Raw genomic sequence first — 22873 nt, forward strand, 5'->3', positions numbered from 1 at the left:
ACCCTTTGATCAAGTCTTATTATTCTTCAAAAGTTCAATAGAGAGAAAGAGAGTACAATATGCAAAATTCACTTGCCCAATCAAAGTCAAATCTGTCCAAACAAACAGCAGCCGCAGGAAACACTAACCAGAAAGTCAACGTTGGTCAACGGGGCAGAATTTATCCTCCAAAACAGCTCGGTCAAACCCAGTCAACTCAACCTCCAATAGTCATCCGAATTAGCCAAAACAGTGCCGAAAAACTCAGTCAAACTTGGTCAACGCAGAGTTAAACTTGCGATCAAACCCTCCTACAGTGAAAGCTGGTCAAACAGCTCGAATTGCCTCTATTTCTATGCCTAGAAATGGAACCTACCCAATCAAAAATATCCTCAAGAAAAACATAGTCAAATCAAGTCAACAGTTGCCTAGTCAACGTTGGTCAAACCCTGCTGCAATTTGGTCAACGCCCAAACAGAACATTACAGTCTTATTCTTCGCACGTGTGGAGAGAGATGCTGCCCAGAAATCTGTACCCAATCAAATGAGGAGAGAGAGATGTGTGTGAAGATGAGTGAGCAAATGAGGAAGAGGCTCCTTCTATTTATATGCAACATTGAGGATGAATAAATGTGTCTTTTGGGCTTTTGAGCCTACATTAGATGGCTGGCCGACCTTGACAATTTGTCATAAACAAAATAAATTCATAATTTCATTTGTACATGTCAAAATGAGATGATCTTTAGATCAATCCTACACCTCACGGAAAGAGGAATCCAATAAAAATATCAATTGCATCATATGAGTTGTGCAAAGTGGAGTTTGGCCCTAGTTGCCAAATTTAACAGATAGACTATAATAACTCTGACAGTACAAGAAATTGTTGAAACCCTCATTTTCTGAGAAAACCCTAAGTGCCATAATTGCTATAGCTCATTACATTTGGTCACTAGGGCAATTCACCCAACATGTATGTAAATAAGGTTCTGCTTGAGAGTGAAACAAGTCTTATTTCTGTTTTGCAATCTGAAATTAACCGCAAATAAAATTCATATTCCAAATTATTGTTCAAGTCAAACAAACCCTAATTAACCATCCTAAAGATTGACTTGCAATTTCTGAATGCAAATCCCTAATTTCCAGAACTAATTTCTCTCTGAATTTGCTACAATTAGATAAGTTATCTTGGTGTTTTATACCTTATTGATAGGTTAATTAAATCTGAGTGTAAATCTAAAATATTAATTTGACATTTATAAACCTTAGATCTGATTTTCCCTAAGCATCTTATCCCATTATGTTATGAATATAATTTATAAAAAATTAATTAAAAAATAATGTAAACGATAATAATCATAATTAATGATTAATTAACTAATAGTTAGTATTGAAGAGGCATGTTCTAAAGGACATGACCGTTTGTGAAGAGGTACCTCCCTAGGTAAATAAGCAGGGCCTCACCCTCACTTGTAATCATCTCACTTGTATTCAAATATCCTTATATATAATTACTTGTCCTACGATGGATGTCTTTGTCTTCAAAGTGTTTTAAAGATTATTCCAGAGTACGAACTTTGTCCGTTACATTGGTATTAGATTTGTTCAACCCTCTGGCCACTCAACCGCTGCACAGAACCAGTCTAAGCTGGCCTTTGGCCATCAACCTATCATCAACTTCATCGCTGTCGTGATTCAAGTGCTTCACTACACAATTTTTTGGAGATTCTCCATATTTTCGTCAAGCCTTTGACCATTAAAAAAATAAAATAAAAAATAAGAAAAATTAATATATAAGAAGAGAATAAAAGCATATGATATCATTTAGTATAATATGATATTTTAGCATGAACAATTAAAAAATCACATGATATAAAAATTATTAAAAATTTTAGTTAAAAAAAAATACAAAAAGGTTATATAAAAAATAGTAAAAAAAACAAATTAAAAAAAGCACAGCCATTCAACAATGGGCTTTCGTAGCTGCCTGATTGTTGTCGACCGTGATAGCCAACCCGTTGTCGTCTGAACCCTTGGCCGACTTAACTATGCAGACGCAAACCTCGCAACAATGATCAAACAATGCGATCGCCCCTCGCTCTCATTCCTCTCCACCGCCCGACCGAAGCCCGCACCCTGTCACCGCCACAACCAACAACCCATAGTAACTCTGTTTGATAGGCGCCTTCACAGTTGCCCCCATTCTACAGCGATCACCTTCCGACCTTCTGCAATCACCACTGCAAGTTTTATCCCACTGACTTAGCCCATATCGCTATCATCACTCTGAACAAACACAAAGGAAGAACATATTAGCTCGGCCGATCTTCATTCTATAGAACCCCAATAAAACTAATCAGAAAGTTATCCGGATCTGGGGTAGCATGTAGAATTGATTTAATGTGGACATAATCTACCATGCAATCATGTTTATCACATATTTAGCACATCACACCGCCATTACAAATCAATGTGCCACAACAATTTGTACCGATGTGTCCGTACAATCGCCCATTCATTCAAGCCCTCATTTCAAAAGGAATTAAAACTTTCCCAAAATTAGAGAGTAACTATATATATATATATATATATATATATATATATATATATATATATATATATATATATATATATATATATATTATATTTTTAAATTATTAAAAAAGAAAAAGAGAGTAACTTTATATATATAATAAAAGACCAAATTAGTATATTCAAAATCCATCAACTATTTGAAGCGTTAATTCAGGGGAATATAAGAAGATTTTTGGAAAAAGGTAAAAAAAATAGAATATATTCTAAAAGCTCATAAAAGGGTATCTTTGATCAAAGGCAAAAATGGAGTCTAGTTCGAAAATAAAGGAAGATTTCCAAAAACCTCACATAACTATGCTTCAATGCTATTTAGAATTAAAGGGTCTATTGCAGGAAAAGATGTTATTATTTCTATCTCTTCGACCAAAAATAAAAATTATATAAAGGCCTAAAATTACAAATCAATTAGTGAATCACGAGTCAAATATAATCCAAAAGTTTGACTGTTTTAACAACAAAAAATATGACATAACCAATTTACAATTAAAAATTGAGGATTATACATTTATATCACAATTCTCAGTTCAAACCCTATGGAACGATCAAGGTGTTAAAATTGGCAACTGGGGCCAAATTCCACCTTGGGATAGTGCATATGATGCAGATGATGATTGCATTGGATTCCTCTTTTCGAGAGGTCCAAGATTGATATAAAGATCATGTCATTCGAATGAGCAGAAGTGTGACTTTGAATTTATGACCACACATGTGCAAATTGTTCAGGTCGGCCTCAGATTAATGTAGGCTTAAGAAGCCCAATAGATGTGTCTCTTCACCCACAATTAAGTGTATAAATAGAAGAGACCTCACACCTCATTTGGACATCATTCACTCACACATGCATCAAATTGGTTCACACAGTTTGGGCAGCCTCACTCTCTCTCACACGTGCGGCTAGGAGGACGAATTTTTGGGCTAAATAACAAAACTGAAATGGCAGAATTTCAAATTGTTTGACCAGCGTTGGCCAAGGCTATTTTGACCAAATTTGACTGCAGTTTTGAGGGCAGAATTTCGATTTCTCTAGGGCACATTGACTAGCACAGAAATCGAGGATTTTGCCCTGGGGAAAGTCAAAGATCTTCCTATCCCGAGAAGGACAATGATGATGATGCAGGAAAGAACGCTGAATCTCCAACAGATGATCCAATGCCCAATGTTGAAGGCCTGATGGATCCCATTGATCCACCTCCTAGTGAGCCCTCTACCTCAAGAAAAAGACCATGGACATTTCGCGAAAGCAAGAAGCCGAATAGGTACCAAGGGTACTCAGCTGCCATGAGTACTATTATACAATCTAAGCCATGTTCATTTGAAGAAGTCGTGAAACAACAAGTCTGGAAGAATGCGATGAACGAGGAATGTGAATCAATCATGAAGAATGTTGTATGGGATGTGGTTCCCGGACCCAAGGAGAAGTTTGTGGTCACTTCAAAACGGCTTTACAAAATCAAACATGGAACTGATGGGAGTGCTAAAAAGTTCAAGGCCAAGTTTGTTGCTCGAGGCTTCTCTCAAAAGGAAGGAGTGGACTATGACGAGATATTTGCACCAGTTGCCCGATACACCACTATCCATTCCATCATTGCTCTTGCTGCCTCTCAAGGATGGAGCCTACACCAAATGGATGTCAAAATTGCTTTCTTGCATGGCTCGCTTAAGGAGGAAGTCTATGTAGAGCAACCTGAGGGGTTCGAAGTTCAAGACTGGAAGACACATGTATGCAGGTTGAAGAAAGCCCTTTATGGGTTGAAGCAAGCCGCTAGGGCTTGGTATGAGAGGATTGATAGCTATCTTATGAAGTTGGTTTTACAAATAGTGAGGTTAACCTGATCCTATACTTTAAGGTTGAAAAGGAGAGGCCTCTCATTCTGGTCCTTTATGTGGATGATCTTTTTCTAGCAGGTTCTCACCCTCCCATTTATCAATGCGAGAGGGAGTTGGCTTCCGAATTTGGGAGGAAGGACCTAGGTTTGATGCACTACTTTCTAGGCTTGGAGGTCTAGCAAAAGTAAGGTGAGATTTTCCTTTCTCAAGGAAAATACATTGTGAAGCTACTCGAGAGATGTGGGATGGTGGAATGCAAGTCTGTGTCGACTCCGATGGAACTCAACTTCAAAAAGCTATGTCATAGTGTTGTTGGGCCCGCATTGGCAAATCCTTCCGAATATCAACAACCTGTGGGGGCCCTGATGTCCTTGGTAAACTCTCGTTTGGACATATGCTTCACTGTGAATACATTAAGTCAATTTATGGCCGAGCCTCATCACATACATTGGAATGCTGCCAAGAATCCCTTGAGATAATTAAGTCAATTTATGGTCGAGCCTCATTAGATACATTGGATTGCTGCCAAGAATCCCTTGAGATATCTCTGAGGCACAATCAACCATGCTTTGAGATACACTATCGGGAATTTGAGGCTACATGGATATACTGACGTTAACTGGGTTGGCAGTGTGGTGGATCGTAAGAGCACGTCAGGGTGTTGCTTCTCTTTGGGGTTTTCTTCAATATCTTGGATGAGCCGGAAGCAGAAATCGGTTACTTTAAGCACCATAGAGGCAGAATATATTGCTCCTAGTTGGCCTGTTGTGAAGTCGTTTGGTCGAGGAAGCTCTTCAGTGAACTATTTGAGCACGTGTTGGATAACACCATGATCTTCTACGACTAGAGTGGGATTCAATTTTCAGAGAATCTCGTGTTCCACGACCGCTACAAGCACATTGATATCAAGTACCAATTTATCTGAGATATGGTACAACGGATGAGCAGGTCACAGGCATTCTCACGAAGCCCTTAGGGAATGTCAAATTTTTAGCCTTCTGTGAGAGACTTGGAGTCGTGGAAAGACCCTCCTATGAGGGTCCCACATGAGTTGGACATTGAGCTCTAAGAGCTCCTGGGGGCTTGGGGTACTTCTTGGAGCTATGAGCAACCATAGGTTGAGTGGTTCACCTTCCCCTAGTGGTGTGCTATGTACGGGGTGAATGGTTCACCTTCCCCTGTGATACCCCATGATGGTTGATGTGTGTAGGGTGAGTGGTTCACCTTCCCCTACGATTGACATATGCATAGGATGAGTGGTTCACCTTCTCCTATCAATGCCCCAACATACATCCTACCCATGGAGTCTGGGACTCATGGGAAGTACCTCTCATCTAGCCAATGAGTTAGGAAAAGTGACCGATGGACGCATTGTGTACTGTCGTACTCCCTATGACTAGGATGCATGGTGTTCAACAACTTGATCTGGGATGATTTGAGGTTCTAACTCCGGACTGACCTTTGTCAGTGGAGAGTGGTAAGGTCTTGTGACTCACTCTCAATCACTTCTTTATTATTACTTCATGGTTCAGCAAAGCAAAGATGACAGAGATGGTACATGACGATAGGATGGCATGATGATGACAGATGGATTGGCAGGTGGAATTCTCCCTAGTTGAGAGGGAGTGTTAAAATTGGCAACTAGGGCCAAATTCCACCTTAGGACAGCTCATTTGATGGAGATGATGATTGCATTGGGTTCCTCTTTTCGAGAGGTCCAAAATTGATATAAAAATCATCTCATTCGGACAAGCAAAAGTGTCATTTTGAATTTATGACCACACAAGTGCAAATTGTTCAGTCAGCCTCAACTTAATGTAGGCTCAAGAAGCCCAATGGATGTGTCTCTTCACCCACAATGAAGTGTATAAATAGAAGAGACCTCACACCTCATTTGGACATCATTCACTCACACATTCATCAGATTGTTTCGTATAGCTTGGGCAGTCTCACTCTCTCTCCCACATGCGGTTAGGAGGACAAATTTCTAGGCTAAATCACAGAACCGAAATTGCATAATTTCACACTGTTTGACCAGCGTTGACCAAGGGTGTTTTCACCAAATTTCATTGTGGTTTTGAGGCCAGAATTTCGGTTTCTCTAGGCCACATTGACTGGCAAAGAAATCGAGGATTTTAGAGTTGTTTGACCTGCGTTGACCGCAGGCCTATTTGACCGCAAGGCTGACCACAGGTTGACCGAGTTTGACAAGAGTTTTTGTGACTATTTTGGGTTGACTTTGACCACTGCTGGAGACTAAATTGGACTACCTTTGACCGAGCTTCAAAGGAGGTGTTTTATTGTTGTTTGACTAAAGTTGACTTTCTAGTAAGGGCTGAAGTCAATGTAATTAATGGTTAATGTGATTGCTACTAGAAATAATTGGAAATTGTTATTGGGTTGCTAAAAGAACATTGAAGTAAATTGTGTTAAGCATAGAACATACCATTGTTATCTAAAATTAATACAATGTGACATTATTTTGGGTTCACCCTGGATGGAAACTCTAAGGCCTTTCATCCTGAATACGAAAAAAAAAAGTTTTTGACATTTTCATACAAAAAGAAAAAATAACACTAAAAGATGTTATATTGAAGCCAAATTCAATAACACCAAAAGACATACAAGATATTTCAAAAGTAATTTTCCAAAAAGGTAAAAAAATACTACAAAATATGCAAAGAGAAGTTGAGAAATTCAATGCTGACAAGAATGAAGACGTTTCTCTACTTAAAGACCATAGTGAAAAATTACTAACGCAAGTTAAAAAGCTTAAGAAGGACAAGAAGTCATTGGAAAACAAGGTGCAACAGCTTGTCGAGAAGGAAGCGTCAAAATCTTCAAATGTAGAAATTCAAGTTGAAGAAAAAGGAACGAACATTGATCCAGTGAATATCGCAACTCAAGAAGAAGACAAGCCAGTTGAAGGAACAACACACTCAGATGTTGCAATCGAGACAATGCAAATTCGAAGTGAAGATTCTGTAACCAACTCAACAATATCATAACTTGAAGTAAATCAGAATATTGCCACATAAATAATAATGTAAAGACAAATCAAAAGAACCCCTTATCTACATTTGAATCACAAGAACTAACATCTCAATCAATTTACAAATCTGTATCGCTCAGAACATAAACAACAAACTCACGTTCCAAAGAATACTGAAGTTTGCACATTTCAGCCTAGTGATAACAATTCATTACAAATTCCAATAATCAAAAGATTCCACAGAATATTGATTTAGGATGGTCATATCCTTTCTCAATGCAACAATTTTATTTATCACACCAAGGATCTTATCATCTTGTATCAACAAAGATGACAAGTCGAAGAATTCAAAAAGACGCAAATAGATTACAAAGACAAAGAACATATGACACGCCTTGTCAACAATAAGCTTTGAGGACAAAGCTTTTTGAAGAGGAAGGCAATGTTATGAATATAATTTATAGAAAAATAATTAAAAAATAATGTAAACAATAATAATTATAATTAATGATTAATTAACTAATAGTTAGTATTGAAGATGCATGTTCTAAAGGACATGACCGTTTGTGAAGAGGTACCTACCTAGGTATACAAGTAGGCCCTCACCTTCATTTGTAATCATCTCACTTGTATTCAAATAATCTTATATAATTACTTGTCCTATGATGGATGTCTTTGTCTTTGAAGTGTTCAGAAGATTATTGCAGAGTACGAACTTTGTTAATCACACATTCCCATGCATAACATCTTGGGCTTAGATTACTGAGGGATTTCCCTCCTTGAGCTAGAACAAAATTAGCCTAAAGAGAGAAAGATAAGCCTACCAAGGTGACAATGGGTAGCTTATCTAAGTCACCCTTGGGGTATCACGATTGTGGTTTGGGACTTTTGCAGCAACTGAGAACCCAAGAGGTAACTGTATTCAAGATAAGGGTAACAAGTGAGAACCCATGAGGTAACTGTATGCAAACCTTGTCCAGTCCAACAAACCCTGGAACACAATATAAAACAGAAACCAGTGTGAAAATGGTTTCCATCCAGAAGGAATGGCTTGCAAACTATACCTAAATGATAGGTTGGGTTCCCAAAACTGTAGCAAAGCATGATCTAACACTAGCAAACTACATCCCCAAACCTCAGTGTTCTACAAAACCATTGGCCTAATAGAGTCAGCCATGAGTTCCATCTTGGACAATATGAACTAAAAACAGTTATTAGATTCTCCTTAAGGCACCCTGCACCCACACTTAATTCTTTGTGGAATCTCAGCTCCTTATCAGATTCTTTAAAAAAAATTGTATTTTGGTTCAAATCCATTTCCTAAAATAGGATCTATTTCTAGTATAAGTGGATCTGGATCCCAATGACAGAAATGCAATAGAATTAGCCCCTAGCTGCATATTTTAAGCAATTTTTAGTATCGTCATCTCCAGAAACAATGAGCACACAATTTACATAATAACTATCTCCTAACTCGATCAAAATTTGAGCTATCTGTCCCCAAATGGACCTATTTGAGCACATTAGAGTTCGCATTAGATTAGTTGTGCTCATCATGTTTATACCAATAATGTATTTCAATAATTTTGTACCATGAGTTGTCTTCAGTGTAGTCTATCTTCTAAAGAACTGACGCTCCTATGAAATGTTAAAATTCACATGCAATGTGTCTTTCTGTGTTTAATGGGTCTCTTCTTGTATTTAGCTATAGCTATTCATATATTATGATAGTTTGGTAGTATGAATTAGAAGTGTTCACACTACACACTTTTCATGAGTAGTAGGTTTTGTCTCTCCTCTTGCAATTAGAAGAAGTCATTTTACTTCTTCTCACAGTTTTTGACTGCTAGTAAGTTATGTCTCTCCTCTTGCAATTAGAGGAATTGATTGTACTTCTCACCATTCACCATATTGGCTCATATTATTTTCATCATAAAAAATTCAGTTAACTTGATGGTTGTCTCATTAAAAAGTGAAACAGCTGATATGCTTTAATTCAGATTATATATATATATATATATATATATATATATATATATAAGGTCCCAATTCCCTGGTTCCTGATTTTCAGACAAGTCCTGCACCCACACCAGATTCTTCTGCCAATTCCAATTGCACCCACAGTTCATGTAACCTTGACTAAAAGCAATTCTGAAAGCACTAATTCTCGAGAAAAGCATGGCAGTCATTGTCCTTGTTGATCTTGGGCTGGATAGAATTCCTCAAACCAAATCTAGGCATTGACCACTGGGGTTAGTCCCCAAGGATTTGGCAATTTGATTGACTGTAGCAAGGGATTGGATCCAGTAAATTTCAGTAGATAACTCGCCAAAATAAAACTACAATTGTTGGCTCACGGCAGGCTCTAATACCAATGTAATATATGCAAAGATAATTATGAAATAAACATAGACATATCTACAATTTATACATATATATTGAATAATGATTGGATCAATGATGTGACAAGTGGGGCATCACAATATATATAGGTCATTAGCATGAACAAACAGGACCTTTGATATATGTGTGTGTGTGTGTATGTGATTTGGTAATTTGATTGACTGAAGCAAGGAATTGGATCCGGTATATTTCAGTGGATAACTCGCCAAAATAAAACCACAATTGTTGGCCCACGGTGGGCTCTAATACCAATGTAATATATGCAATGGTGATATTACGAAATAAACATAGACATGTCTATAATTTATGATAATTTATTGAAAAATGATTGGATCAATGATGTTACAAGTGGGGCATCACAGTATATATATATCTATATCTATATATATATATATATATCGAAGGCCCTGTTTGTTCATGCTCATGACCTATATACACGGGTGTGAGCAGCAACAAACATGACCTTCGTTTATTTAATTATTATTCTTTGTTATATTATTATTATCAAATATTATGATGCAGTTTTTGCACATTCCACATACTTTAACAATGGAAAGATATACCAAGGGATAAATCATAAAAGTTTGACAAGCTACCCTTAAACAATTGGAACCAAAAATACATGCAATGCTCGATAGACAATATGCATTTGTCAAGGTCGTGACGAAGCTAGGCCAATACACAAATATATATTAACAAGTGTAGCCTTATAGAACTTCATTCCTACAGGGAATTTCATTCCTGTTCTTTCCAAAAAGAGAATATCGCATTTAAGCCTAAAAGGAAGCCTCATTAATAAAGAGAAATTAAAGATAACAACCAAAGAAACCCACAAGAGGATGTGATGAAAGAGAGAGAGAATCCAGAATCGAGACATAATAACCTCTCCTTTGAGAGATTATATGCAGAAAATAGTAACCCTTTGTTGTTCAGGAAAGCCTCAGCAGACAAGTTCAGTATGAAAATGTCATACTTAATGAGATTTGGGAGGTACATCTCTCATGACCTTTAGACATAAGAAAATAAGGATATCTGTTACCAACAGGAATTTCAATAGGCATGCAATTTAACATTCTCTGAAAGCAGCAAATTGAGGCTAATTATTGTAAAAAAATCAAACTTGGACGTTATTTCCTTTTGTTTTCTAATGTTTGATATGTAGCTCTAAATTCTCATATGCAATGATTTAGTGATTTAACAGAAACCCAATGTTTCTATACATGTCACAAGGAAACACGAAATGATTTACTAGGAGTCAACCACGCAATCAACAAAATCATGAAATCTATGATTTTTACCATGCTCATGGTGGTCATGGTGGTCGTGATGATCTTTTGTTGAGCTTTCAGCTTGGACGTCAGACTCAATCCTGTAGAATGTAACCCATTAAAAAATGTCAACAGTATCTTCAATTAATATATAAGCATGATAAGTAACTCACATAACTCTTACACCACAATGTGACAGTTAAATAACAAAAACAAAGATCAGAATCCCACAGAAAGGCTAGATAACAAACCTATCTAAATCAAAACCCCCTACGCCAAGGACATAATCAATGTCAACTTTTCCAAATGTGGTTTGCTTTATTTGAGCCATTGCATTGATGCGCTATCAAATACAAATTTTGTCAAATAAGTAGTCATGTACAAGCAAAAATGCAAGCTACTTTAAATAAGCACTTAATCAAGCAAAACATTTTTAAGATATCAATAAAGTGATATCATATACCCCCATCAAGAAAGAAAAATTCAACTAGTTTATTGTCTCATGCAAAGAATTTCGAAGTCTCCTTGTATTATTCACCAAAATGTAGCATAGATCTGGCACTTAATCAAGCAAAACATTTTTAAGATATCAATAAATTAATATCATACTCCTATGTTAAGAAAGAGAAATTAAACTAGCTTATTGTATCATGCCAACCATATCTAGGACTCTTTTAACTATACAGTAATGGATACCTTACACACCAAAACATATAATTTTCAAACAGATAAAGCACTGCCACATCTCATACTTATAGATGGCAAACAAATGTAATTGATGTATCCCTTACCTTAATCTTTTGTGTCAAGACTTGCAATTCTTCTTCACCAACCAAGTCAATCTAGAACAGACAAAACACACACACATACCAATTAAGAGCAAGCACTCTGCAAGTCTTCAAATATACTTGAAAGCAACCACCAACATTATTGTCATGCTACTAATAACCTTGATGGAAACACTACAAAACTAACATAAACAAACTAAGGACACTCAAAAATGCAGACCTAAAATCAAATAAAATAAAAGCAAAAAATACCATGATGGCTTATCAAACCTTGTTCAAAATAAGACGATCAGCATATGCAATTTGCTCAACTGCCTCATTTACTGTCCCTTCTGGCTTGACTTCCTCCAAATGTTGCATAGCGTGCTTTGAATCGACCAAGGTAACTACTCCATCAAGCCTCACATGGTGTGCAACCTTATGATCCATATAAAATGTTTGGATTACAGGTGCTGGATTTGCAAGACCTGGAAAATGGCCAGAGTCTTGGTTCATATTCATCCTATTCAAGTATACAATGGTAAAGTAGCAAATCAATTAATCTGCAATCTCTTGAGCAACATATTTCCCTTGTTCACTGTTCATTTATATGTTTGAAATACTTTGTAATACCAGTTAGTGTGCCTCATTCATAAATCTCAATAAATATGTAACTTTGTAAGAGATGATAACTCACCCAGTCAAACTGGGAATCTGAGATGACTTCAATGTACTTCCTCACCAATATTCATAATGTATTCCACATACACAAAAGGCATGATCATTAAAGCTAACAAAAGCAAAACTTAAAGGTTCAGTTGCCAAGTTACCTGCAAGCATCCTGGGTACTTGCCTCCTGTACCAGGTTTGGGAACCCCCAAGCTAGCCCAAGTGAACCAAACATGCCCAAGTTCGGTAGGGTGATTTCCAGCCAGGTTTCAGGGAGCCAAAATTGGGTACACAAACCCCACCAATGGGTAATCAAGTGTTTCAGGGGCATGACCTCCACTACTACTATCATTAAAGTAAAAAATTGCCAAAATAGCAAGGATAGGACAAGACCCTACTCCAAACCCTAGTCTCTCCTTTGCTTAACACTCATGCACTCAGCCCGTCAGGAATAGACCTTGTGATTGTTGGAACTTGGGACTAAAAGTGTTAATGTTGTCCATCCTGGTTCAAATCTCCTGGTTAATCTCAGCACGTGATTGTGGGCTATGTATAAAAAGTGGGGGTTATAGTAGCAGCCTGACAAATTGGACCCTGTGTCATGTGGGTGAGATTCCCCCAGTCCTAATCATATGTATAAAATTAAAATTAAAAAACTCTCATACATGCAAAATACACAACAAATTAGCTCCCCCCAGGGAGCTCACTTGACAAGCCCATGAAAATGTAAATCAAATGTGGGCACGAGGTTCTATGTTCAAACCCCCAGTTGCTTAACCGTGGCCATGTGCTGGTGGCGGCGCAGTTAACCTAGGGATTATAGTGGTAGTGGTTGGAATTGACCCCAAACACTGGGCCAGTTGCCAATTTCTCTAGATATGAAAAAAAATTACACAAACAAATTTTCATTTTTATCATTTCATTTCCAACAGTGGAGAGAGACAGTCCAGCAATGAGGGATTTTCTTACTAGTTTCTTGCAGCAAATTTTTGGATAGCAACATGGTTAAGTGGACAGCTGCCTTCAGGCATCAAATATCCCATTGCAAGGGTATTTTCTCAGCATTTCAAGCAAAATCATCGCAGAAGTTACATTTCCATATTTTCCTTCTTCCTGAAATCTCCAAGGCCCCTGTTTCAAAAAGTTTCATCCCTGAACCCAAGTATTCTGGCAACTTAGCTTAAAGGGTGTGAAGTACACAAGCAATAGTTTTACCAAAGCCAAAACCTTTTTATGGGTGGATTTATAGAGAATAAGCTATGATTTATCTCTTACTTGTAAAAAATTTAATAATGTTTGGCCAACCAAGAAGTTCAAATTTGACAGTTGTGGAGTAACAATGATCTCAAGAAGATGCAATGTACTTTAGTTTTGAAGATGGTTATTGTTATTCTAGAGAGACTGAAGACAAAGTCAAAATTGCAAGAAAACAGGAAATGTAGAGGTCCCTGGAACCCTATTAAATTCCATGATTAGATCAGAAAAATCGGAAGTGCCTTAAATCAGGCCTTTCTTGACAAACATTTTCTCCAAATAGACATAATGAAACCAGCAGGCACAACACATCCAAAATCCAAATTTTTAAATGGTTCATATTTCTCATTTTCCATACTGTGTAACCATGTTACCATTCACATAAAACAGGAACCCAAGGTAAGCACAAATGCTCTCTGGATCAAGTAAAAAATTTATAAAAGCTCCGGCCTATTACTTTACACAGAGATGTATCGAAGGATCTCATTATTCTTCCACTTCAGTCAAGATTTACAATAGTAAATAACACTACCATTAAGCAATGTTGTAAACACACTAAGCTCCATTCACTTCACAATGCAGTACAGTCTACAATGTGCCACCATTACATCACCCAAGCCTAGAATAATGTCAATAGCCTACATACTTCACCAGGAGGTAAAATTTCCATAATGTGCAAGTGACAATGGTTACGTATGAAGAAAAACTGCTTTCCCATTTCACATATGAACAATTTACAACAATTCCAAACCACCTCATGATACAACTGAAGACCAGTCAAACAAAGTACAAAATGAGACATCATTTCTAACTCACTGAATTCCTTGTTCTTAGTTCCCCAGAACAACATTATAACCTGATAAGGATTTCCATATTAATATTTTCAAAAACCACAATAATTGCAAGAAACCATATAGCAAGGTGCAAGGTAGCTCACCTGTTGTCTCTATAACAATATGATCAAACTTGTCTCTCTTTGTTTTAACTAGTTCTGCAAGCATCCGAACCAAATCACCTCTTACTGTACAGCATAGGCATCCATTGTTGAGCATAACAATGTCCTCAGCAGCTGAGGTTTGACTGGCAACTAATGATCCATCTATATCTACTTCCCCATACTGTGATCCAAAACAAATAAATTCAGTGGTTACAGCCTGTCCTCGCAAAAGCATGATTCCTACACCATAAATATTTCAGCTAATAGGAAACCAGGGCTTCCAATATTACAAGATGCCAACCAGACATCCAGCCAACCACAAGAAGCATTAAGGCCAAAACAATTGGGATAAACTTAACTATAAATATAAATATATGAAAAAAGAAAAAAACACAAACAAACAATAGTGAATTGCAAAATCATCATATGAAAAACATCCAGATATATCTCCTATTATATCTTCGACCATTTCCTCTACTTTTTTCAAGAACTAGTACCCTATATAGAATTGTGGGGCACCATTAATATAGAATGAAATCCTATCACTGGGATATGCCACCATCAGAGGGATTGAATATATTTGAGAGTTCCACAGATATACACCACAATAACTGCCTTTTGCAATTTCTATATTTGGGAATTCCTCTGGCCTTACTAAAACTAATACCCATACCATGGACTTGTCCATATATATATACGGCAGATGGATGGAAATTAAGAAAGTTGTTCTTTCTTAGTCTTAATTAATATATAATGAGTTAATGTAATCATAAAAGCCAAACAGTTTGGATAAACTTACGGAACTATTGGAAATTTAATAATAAATTGTAAAGTCAACCTAGGCAAAATCTCAACAATGACGAAATTAAATGATGGAAATCAGTGTCAGAATCCCTTAAAATACCTACCCAAAAACTAAGTTCAATTATTTCACACACAGCTTGGAAAGACCCAAAATGGATATATTTGAGAAGTCTACAATTTTACATCAAAATAAATATATTTTGACTGGGTATACTTGGCCATTCTCTACTCTAATTTCTTTCAAGGACTAATACCCAATATGTGTTGAAATTCACAAGAGATAGACAGAGAATCAAACAGAACAAACACAAACACTAATTTTGCAAAATTGTGAGAACCAACCAGCAGTAGGGTAGCACAGCACCTGAAGAGATATCACACCAGAGGAGCACAAACCTAGAAAAAATATAGATAACACAATGTTATTAATGTCAAACAAATGATCACACATAGGGCAATGAGACTGCTAAGTACAACAGTGAGTAGTCAAAAGTGGGAGGGCATGGGCTGCTCCTATAAAAGCTGCAAAAACAGATCTAGTCTATGCTAAGTAAGACCTAAAGTCTATGATCAAGGAAGGAGCAGAAGACAGTGCCGAACTGCAGATACATGCGTGAACTGCTAAGAACCCAAAACTCCTATTGAGGATGTCTCATCTACGAGAAACAGATCAATGTCTCACAATGCTATCTGCTAAGGATGAAGAAAGGGAGGCACAGCTTCCCTCACCGAGCCAAAAGTACTAGTATCTGTACTGGTTTCTCTCCTAAAATCTGAGGCCATAGTGAAGAAACGCATTATAGATGACTGATAGGAGGAACTAGCAACACCAGAAGAATGCATTTAAGGCTATGTTGCAGGAAACACACAAGGGAGGGCTACACCTCATAAAATACAGTATGTAAACGTGGAAACACATGTTGTACAGCCTGAAAAACGCATTTCAGACCATACACAACATCCCACGTGTGGGAAATGCAATTTGTACATCTGAAACATGTTTCCGAGGGTAATCCCACCCTAGCTAATCCCTCTCTCTCTTTACTCTATTACAGCATAATCTTTTGGAGCATCTCTAGTCTGCTTTGGCAAGCAAGGAGTGAATTTCTGTGGTTTGCCTGGCCATCAAAATCTGACTGAGCAAAGGGTGGCAGGAGGGGGAGGGATTCTCTTGAATCCCAAGGAGCACCAAGTACTAAAGTATGCCTGGGGTCTTGGCAGAGGAACAAATAACAGGGAAGAAATCTATGGGCTTCTGTTTGGTCTCCAAATAGCTAAGGACAGGAAACTCTCCAAGATTGCAATTCTTGGAGATTCCCTTGTCACGATCCAACATTTGCACAAGGGTTCTCTTCCAAAGAATAACCAACTGAGTCTTCTTCTTCAAAGAATCTTGAGCATTTTAGATTCCTTCTCTAGCAAGGCTTTCTTCCACATCTTGCGGAATCAAAACAAGAAGGCGGACAAACAGGCAAACCAAGCTTGCTGATTGCAGGCAGGACAAAGTGAAGTTAATGGCAAACTCGGGTGGAAAACTATCCCTCGATAAACTCAATGAAGGTCCTTAATTCTCTCATCTCCATGGCTTCTCTTCAGATTAAGATCATTAGAATATAATTTGGGAGAGGCTCTAAGGCCCTTTCTCATTTGTTATATGACCCCTTATGCAAGCAAGCTGCGGAATACAAGTTTATTAAGATTGAGGGTATGGGACTGTTAAAAAGGTTGAGGTGGCAGGCTGCGGCCATGCATGCCATGCACCTCCACGCTCCTCGCCTAAGGCGAAATCTGCAGGCTATCACTATTCCATTTATTTGCATAGCATCATACCCAATTCACTCATGGCTACAAGACTGCGGGAGTTAATGTATCATAAGAGAAATTCGATCTTTGTAGTGTGTGTGTCCTCTGGTTTCAGGGTTATATGATGGAGGTTGGCCATAAGTTGAAAATGCAAACTACGGGCCTCTGGTGTCGGATTAGCAGCTTGATCTCTCTCATTAAACACCTAGGCTCCTCATCTGTTTCCAATCTTTCTGGTAGTTTGGGAAATTTAAGAAATTGCATCGGTCTCTTGATTCAATACTTGAATTATGCCTCTTTCAGCTCCTAGCACTCATTCTAAACATTTCCTGAGTAATTTTGCCTGGGAATCTTTTTGTTGCTTGGATTGGAAACGGGTATTGCTACCTTTTAGTTCGTTGGCGACTCTCTAGACAAAGGAAATTCAAGTCTCCCTACCACCCTGCACACTTATCATTCTCCTTGATGATAGCGGAGGCTACATCGGATGGAAGTTGTCGTGGATCATTTTTCTTGCCAATTCGAGTCTGTCGCGGAAAGGAAGGTACTTATCTTTCATTGTTCCTGTCAATCTGGTTATAGTTATCATCTACATTCAACTTGAACTTCTTTATTGGGTCGACTCCTACAATGCATTATGTCAGAGGAATTATAAAAATTCTAGCCTCCCCTCACCGTCAATGGTCCCTTTCTTTGGATTATGGAATTTCCTTATTTGGTTATCTCAATGCTTGATTACAAGCTCCCAATTGCTTCTCGGGATCACAATGGAGAGTAGAAGCTGCAAATCCGAGAACATGGAGGATTCATGTGGTTATGGTGCTTGCAATCTTTGCCCACATCCACTTGTCATCTCTCATGTGGACTATCTATATATATATATATATATATATATATATATATATATATATATATATATATATATATATATATATATGATTAATTAGTGATTATCATAAAAGAGGTGTGTCTCTAAGGACATGACAATTCATGAAGGGACACTTGCCTAGGTATATAAGCGGGCCCTCATTTGTAACATCAATCATCATCTCATATCTTTTAATAGATTTTTATATAAATATATTTGTCCTATCATGGATATTTACGTATATCATATCTTCTGAATATTTTGTTGTGTTTATGAACTTTATTCATAACATTGGTATCAAAGTTGTTCGAATTTCTGGCCGCTCAACCACTACACAAAGCCAATCTGATCCAATCTTTGGCCATCAACCTGTCGTCAACTTCGTTGCCATCGTATTTGAAGTGTTTCACTACACGACTTTTGCAAGTTCTCCATTTTACCACCAAGCCTTTAACCATTAAAAAAAAAAGAGAACAAAAATAGAAAAGGGGGCTAAAAAAAATGTCAAAATATATTTTTAAAAAAGAGAATATATATTAAAAAAAAGAGAGAGCATATATATTCATGAAAAAAATACAAAAAAAGGGGCCAGATAAAAAAAATTTAAAATGTGATATAACAAAATATTATTATTTAAAACAAAAAGTTATATAAAACAAAACAAAAAGACAAAAAACCTATTCGACCAACACTCTTCAACCACCGTACGCAGCATGCGGTGCTAAACTGCCATCGCCGCAAACCAGCGATTCCTACCACTATATGTTCACAACAACCACGAATGCCACCCCGCCCTTCTGTTGAAACACCCCATCTTCCGCTGGCGTTGGTTGCATCCACCCCGTTGTCCAACATCTTCTCCACCACCTACAGCATTTGCTAATCGTCGTAGCAGCCCCGACAATGATCTTTGTTGCCAAAATTCGTTCTTCCATCCAAACCATACAACAACCACCGCTACCGCTGAACCCTTTTGTTCTACATTGTCGTCGGATCCCGCTCATTATCTAACTATCATTGGTGTCATCCCAAAAGCCGCCATAACAACTGCACACCCTTCGCCACATTCAGTTGCCCCACTCAAACAGCTTCATTCGGTTCAATTAACAATTCAAACATTCTTCTAATTCGCAAATCACAAGAAATTTGTACAACCATCAACCTATATAGCAATTAATCAATAATTCGATCAATTATTTGTACCACAATTAAGAATTTCAATGTATTAGTTCATTGTGTCACAGTCACAACCATCTGTACCATGGCGTCTTACCAAAAATCTGTACCTTATTTTGAAAAGGCATAGAAAAGAATTAGAAGAGATTACTTGAAGTTATAAAAAATTTGAAGTATTAACATACAAGTAAAAATAAAATATTTTATTATATTTTAAATCCATCGGATACTTAGGTGTAAGGTAAAAAATCATTTGATATATATATATATGTGTGTGTGTGTGTGAGAGAGAGAGTTTGAAGCACCAAAGAGAAAGTTAATTAAGTTGAAGGTTTATAATATTAAGAATAAAAACAAAAACAAGAAGGAAAAAAAAAAAAAAAATTGAAGGAAGATTTGAAGTATCAAATTACATATAAAGAAGTGGGTCTTTTACACCTTGTACACTCACTCATTCAAAGAATACAATAGCCTTATAATCAAAGCATCGTTCAACGTAATTTACTAACAAAGCAATATGGAAACCAATAACGGAAGATTTCCTAAAACTTTTATTAAATGTGTTAGTGCATTATTTAAAATCAAAAGATCACTTGCAAGAAGGGATATTATAATCTCCATCAATCCTATTGAAGATAATAATTATATTAGTATTGAATGTGCTAACCAATTAGTGATTCATGAATGGAATAAATTTAAACATTTTTTTTGAAGCGAGTACCAAACAACAATCTACAACTAAGTATTGGGCATATTACTTTTATCTCGCAATTCATTATTAAAACTTTATTTTGTGACGATAGTGATATAATTTTGGATTACCTTGGATGGAATCTCTAGGGTCCTTCATTCAAAATATGAAAAAAGAATTTTTTGACATTTTACTACAAAAAGAAGAAAATAATGCTACAAGATGTTACATTGAAGCCAGATTCACTTATGCTAGAAGACGTAAAAGGTATCTCAAAAGTAATTCTTCAACAAAACCATAAGGCGTGCAAAATATGCAGAAGTTGAAATGATTATTGCAAACAAAGCGAACAAGTTACTCGCCTTAAGGACCACATCGAAAAAATACTCACTCAAATTAAAAACTTAAAAATGATAAGAAATCGTTGGAAAACAAACTAGAAGAACTTAAGAAGCATCGAAGGCTTCAGGCGTAACAGTCCAAGTTGAAGAAAAAGGAATGAATATTGATTTAGTCAATACCATAACTCAAGATGATGACAAACCAGTGGAAGTAAAAACATATTCAGATGTTGCAGTTCAAACGAAGGAGATTTCAAGTGAAGATCCAATGATTAACCAAGTGACTTCCATACATAAAGGAAATTATATACTTTTAAGTAAATCAAGAAATCGACACAAACAAATTAAGGGGAAATCATATCAGAACTCCTTATCTACACTCGAATCACAAAAGTAGACATCTCTATCAGTTTGCGTATTTGTATCACTCCGAACAAAAACAACAAACTTATGTACCAAAGAATAATGATGTCAGCACAATCTAGTCTAGCGATAACAATTTATACCGACTATCAAGTAATTGCAAAGTTCCACAAAAGATTGATTTAGGATGGTCAGATCTTTTCTCAATTCGTCAATTTTATTTATCACTCCAAGGATCCTATCATCTTCTATCAACGAAGACAACAGCGCCAAGAATTCGTAAAGATACGAACAGATCAGCGATAAGCTTTGAAGACAAAGCTTTCCGAAGGGGAGGGCAATATATATATATATATATATATATATATATATATATGATTAATTAGTGATTAGTATAGAAGAGGCATGTGTCTAAGGACATAACCGTTCATGAAGGGGCACCTGCCTAGGTATATAAACGGGCCCTCATTTGTAACACCAATGATCATCTCATATCTTTTATAGATTTTTATATAAATAAATTTGTCCTATCATAGATATGTATGTATATCAGATCTTCTGAATACTTTGTTGCATTTATGAACTTTGTTATCATTTGCATTCAACTCGAACTTCTTTAATAGGTCGGCTCCTGCACTGCATTCTGTCTGAGGAATTGTAAAAATTTTGTAAATCTCAGCCTCCCCTTGTTGTCGATGGTCCTTTCCCTTCAATTCTAGAATTTCCTTATTTGGTTATCTCAGTGCTTGATCACAAGCTCCCAATTGCTTCTCAAGATCACAATGGAGAGTAGAAATTGCAACCCTGAGAACATGGAGGATTCATGTGGTTATGGTGCTTGAAATCTTTGCCCACATCCACATGTCATCTTTCATGTGGACAACAGTGCTCTCTAGGGGCAAATTCTTCAACATTCTAGCCTAATTCTGTAACTGGTAGAGGAAATGCATTGTCTTCAAGCACAAGTGAACCGCCAGTACGATGAGATTGACACCCTCCGCAACCAATTGGTTGAGATACAAACTCAAAGAAATGAAGGAAAGCATAACCTCTCTGCTAGCAGTTTACCTGAGGATCAGTTGGGGAACATGTCTATAGATTCCCCTCCTGTTGCATGATCACATTTTGGAAAGTTGTACTTCCCTATGGTCAATTTTGTCATCTTTATAGTTGCCATTTTATCTGTTATATATATGTTAGATGTAATCTATCTGTAGAAGATCTCAATTCTTCTATTTTGTCCCTTTTTGAAGAACCTTCACTAAGGATTTCAATGTAAACTCCCAAGCTATTTCGTTGCAACTAAGCGCAGAGTTAATGGAAGAATTACTCATTATTGTCAAAAAAAGATCGGATTGATGAGATCCATCGGCAGTGAAGTCTCCCTCTGATTTTTTGTGGTTTTGATCAACGAAATCTTGGCTGACGTAATCAAGCTATAAAAGATCATCCCTGAGGCACCGAGGCCCACTCTATGGATAGCGAGGCACTTACACAATAAGAAAGAGTTTGTTCTAAGCATATGGTTCGAACTGAAGATAATCTAGGGCACCATAACCCTCAATTTGTTCACCAGTGTCTCTCCTATGGAAATGATAGCTGGTAATAACGTCTTAGGGCATGCGGCTCAACTTGACATAGGGCTCTCCTAGACTCTCGACCTAAGACGGCAACTCAGACTCTATTCTCCTATAGCAACAAGGCCACATTAGGGTCAATCTCGCAACAAAGACTATTAGAGGTTGCAAGCCACACCCAAGGAGTTTGGTGACAGCAATCTTCATCACCGTAGCAATCCAAGGCAGCCAACAATAGAGTTGTCCTAGAGTATCATAATTGCACAAGCAAATAGAAATTGTAAGTTGATAGTGTGTGTTAAATGGTGTTGTAAATTCCTGTAAGAATTACTGGGGTACTATATCAACTAAGGAAGTGAATCTATAGACAATGTAAACTGATATGTGTTGAAGAATCTAGGGCAAATGTAGTTAATGTGATTCTTCTTAGCATGATAACTATTTGTGAGGTGTTTTTCAATTTTCCTTCTTATTCCAATCTTCACTGATTATTATTAGAGTGTCTTTGTTAGTTCATCAAATAGCTACCAAAATAAAGAGACAAGAACACAAGATGTTGGCA

The 22873-nt window shown here is 37.0% G+C and overlaps 1 protein-coding gene across 1 annotated transcript in view; it reads right to left on the bottom strand.

The window, feature by feature from the left end:
• Positions 1–22873, bottom strand: part of LOC149252914 (uncharacterized) — a 194830-nt gene that overhangs the window by 72494 nt on the left and 99463 nt on the right. The window contains exons 3-7 of the mRNA XM_089459823.1: positions 14689–14869; positions 12120–12316; positions 11853–11903; positions 11313–11404; positions 11092–11162 (exon numbers count right to left, since the gene is read on the bottom strand). Coding sequence (XP_089315949.1) covers positions 11092–11162; positions 11313–11404; positions 11853–11903; positions 12120–12316; positions 14689–14869 — 592 coding nt within the window. The remainder of the gene's footprint in view (positions 1–11091; positions 11163–11312; positions 11405–11852; positions 11904–12119; positions 12317–14688; positions 14870–22873) is intronic.

Source organism: Pinus tabuliformis, chromosome 7, assembly GCF_031772625.1.
Source record: "Pinus tabuliformis cultivar Carrire ecotype Pingquan chromosome 7, CPIR1, whole genome shotgun sequence".
NCBI classification, from domain to species: domain Eukaryota; kingdom Viridiplantae; phylum Streptophyta; class Pinopsida; order Pinales; family Pinaceae; genus Pinus; species Pinus tabuliformis.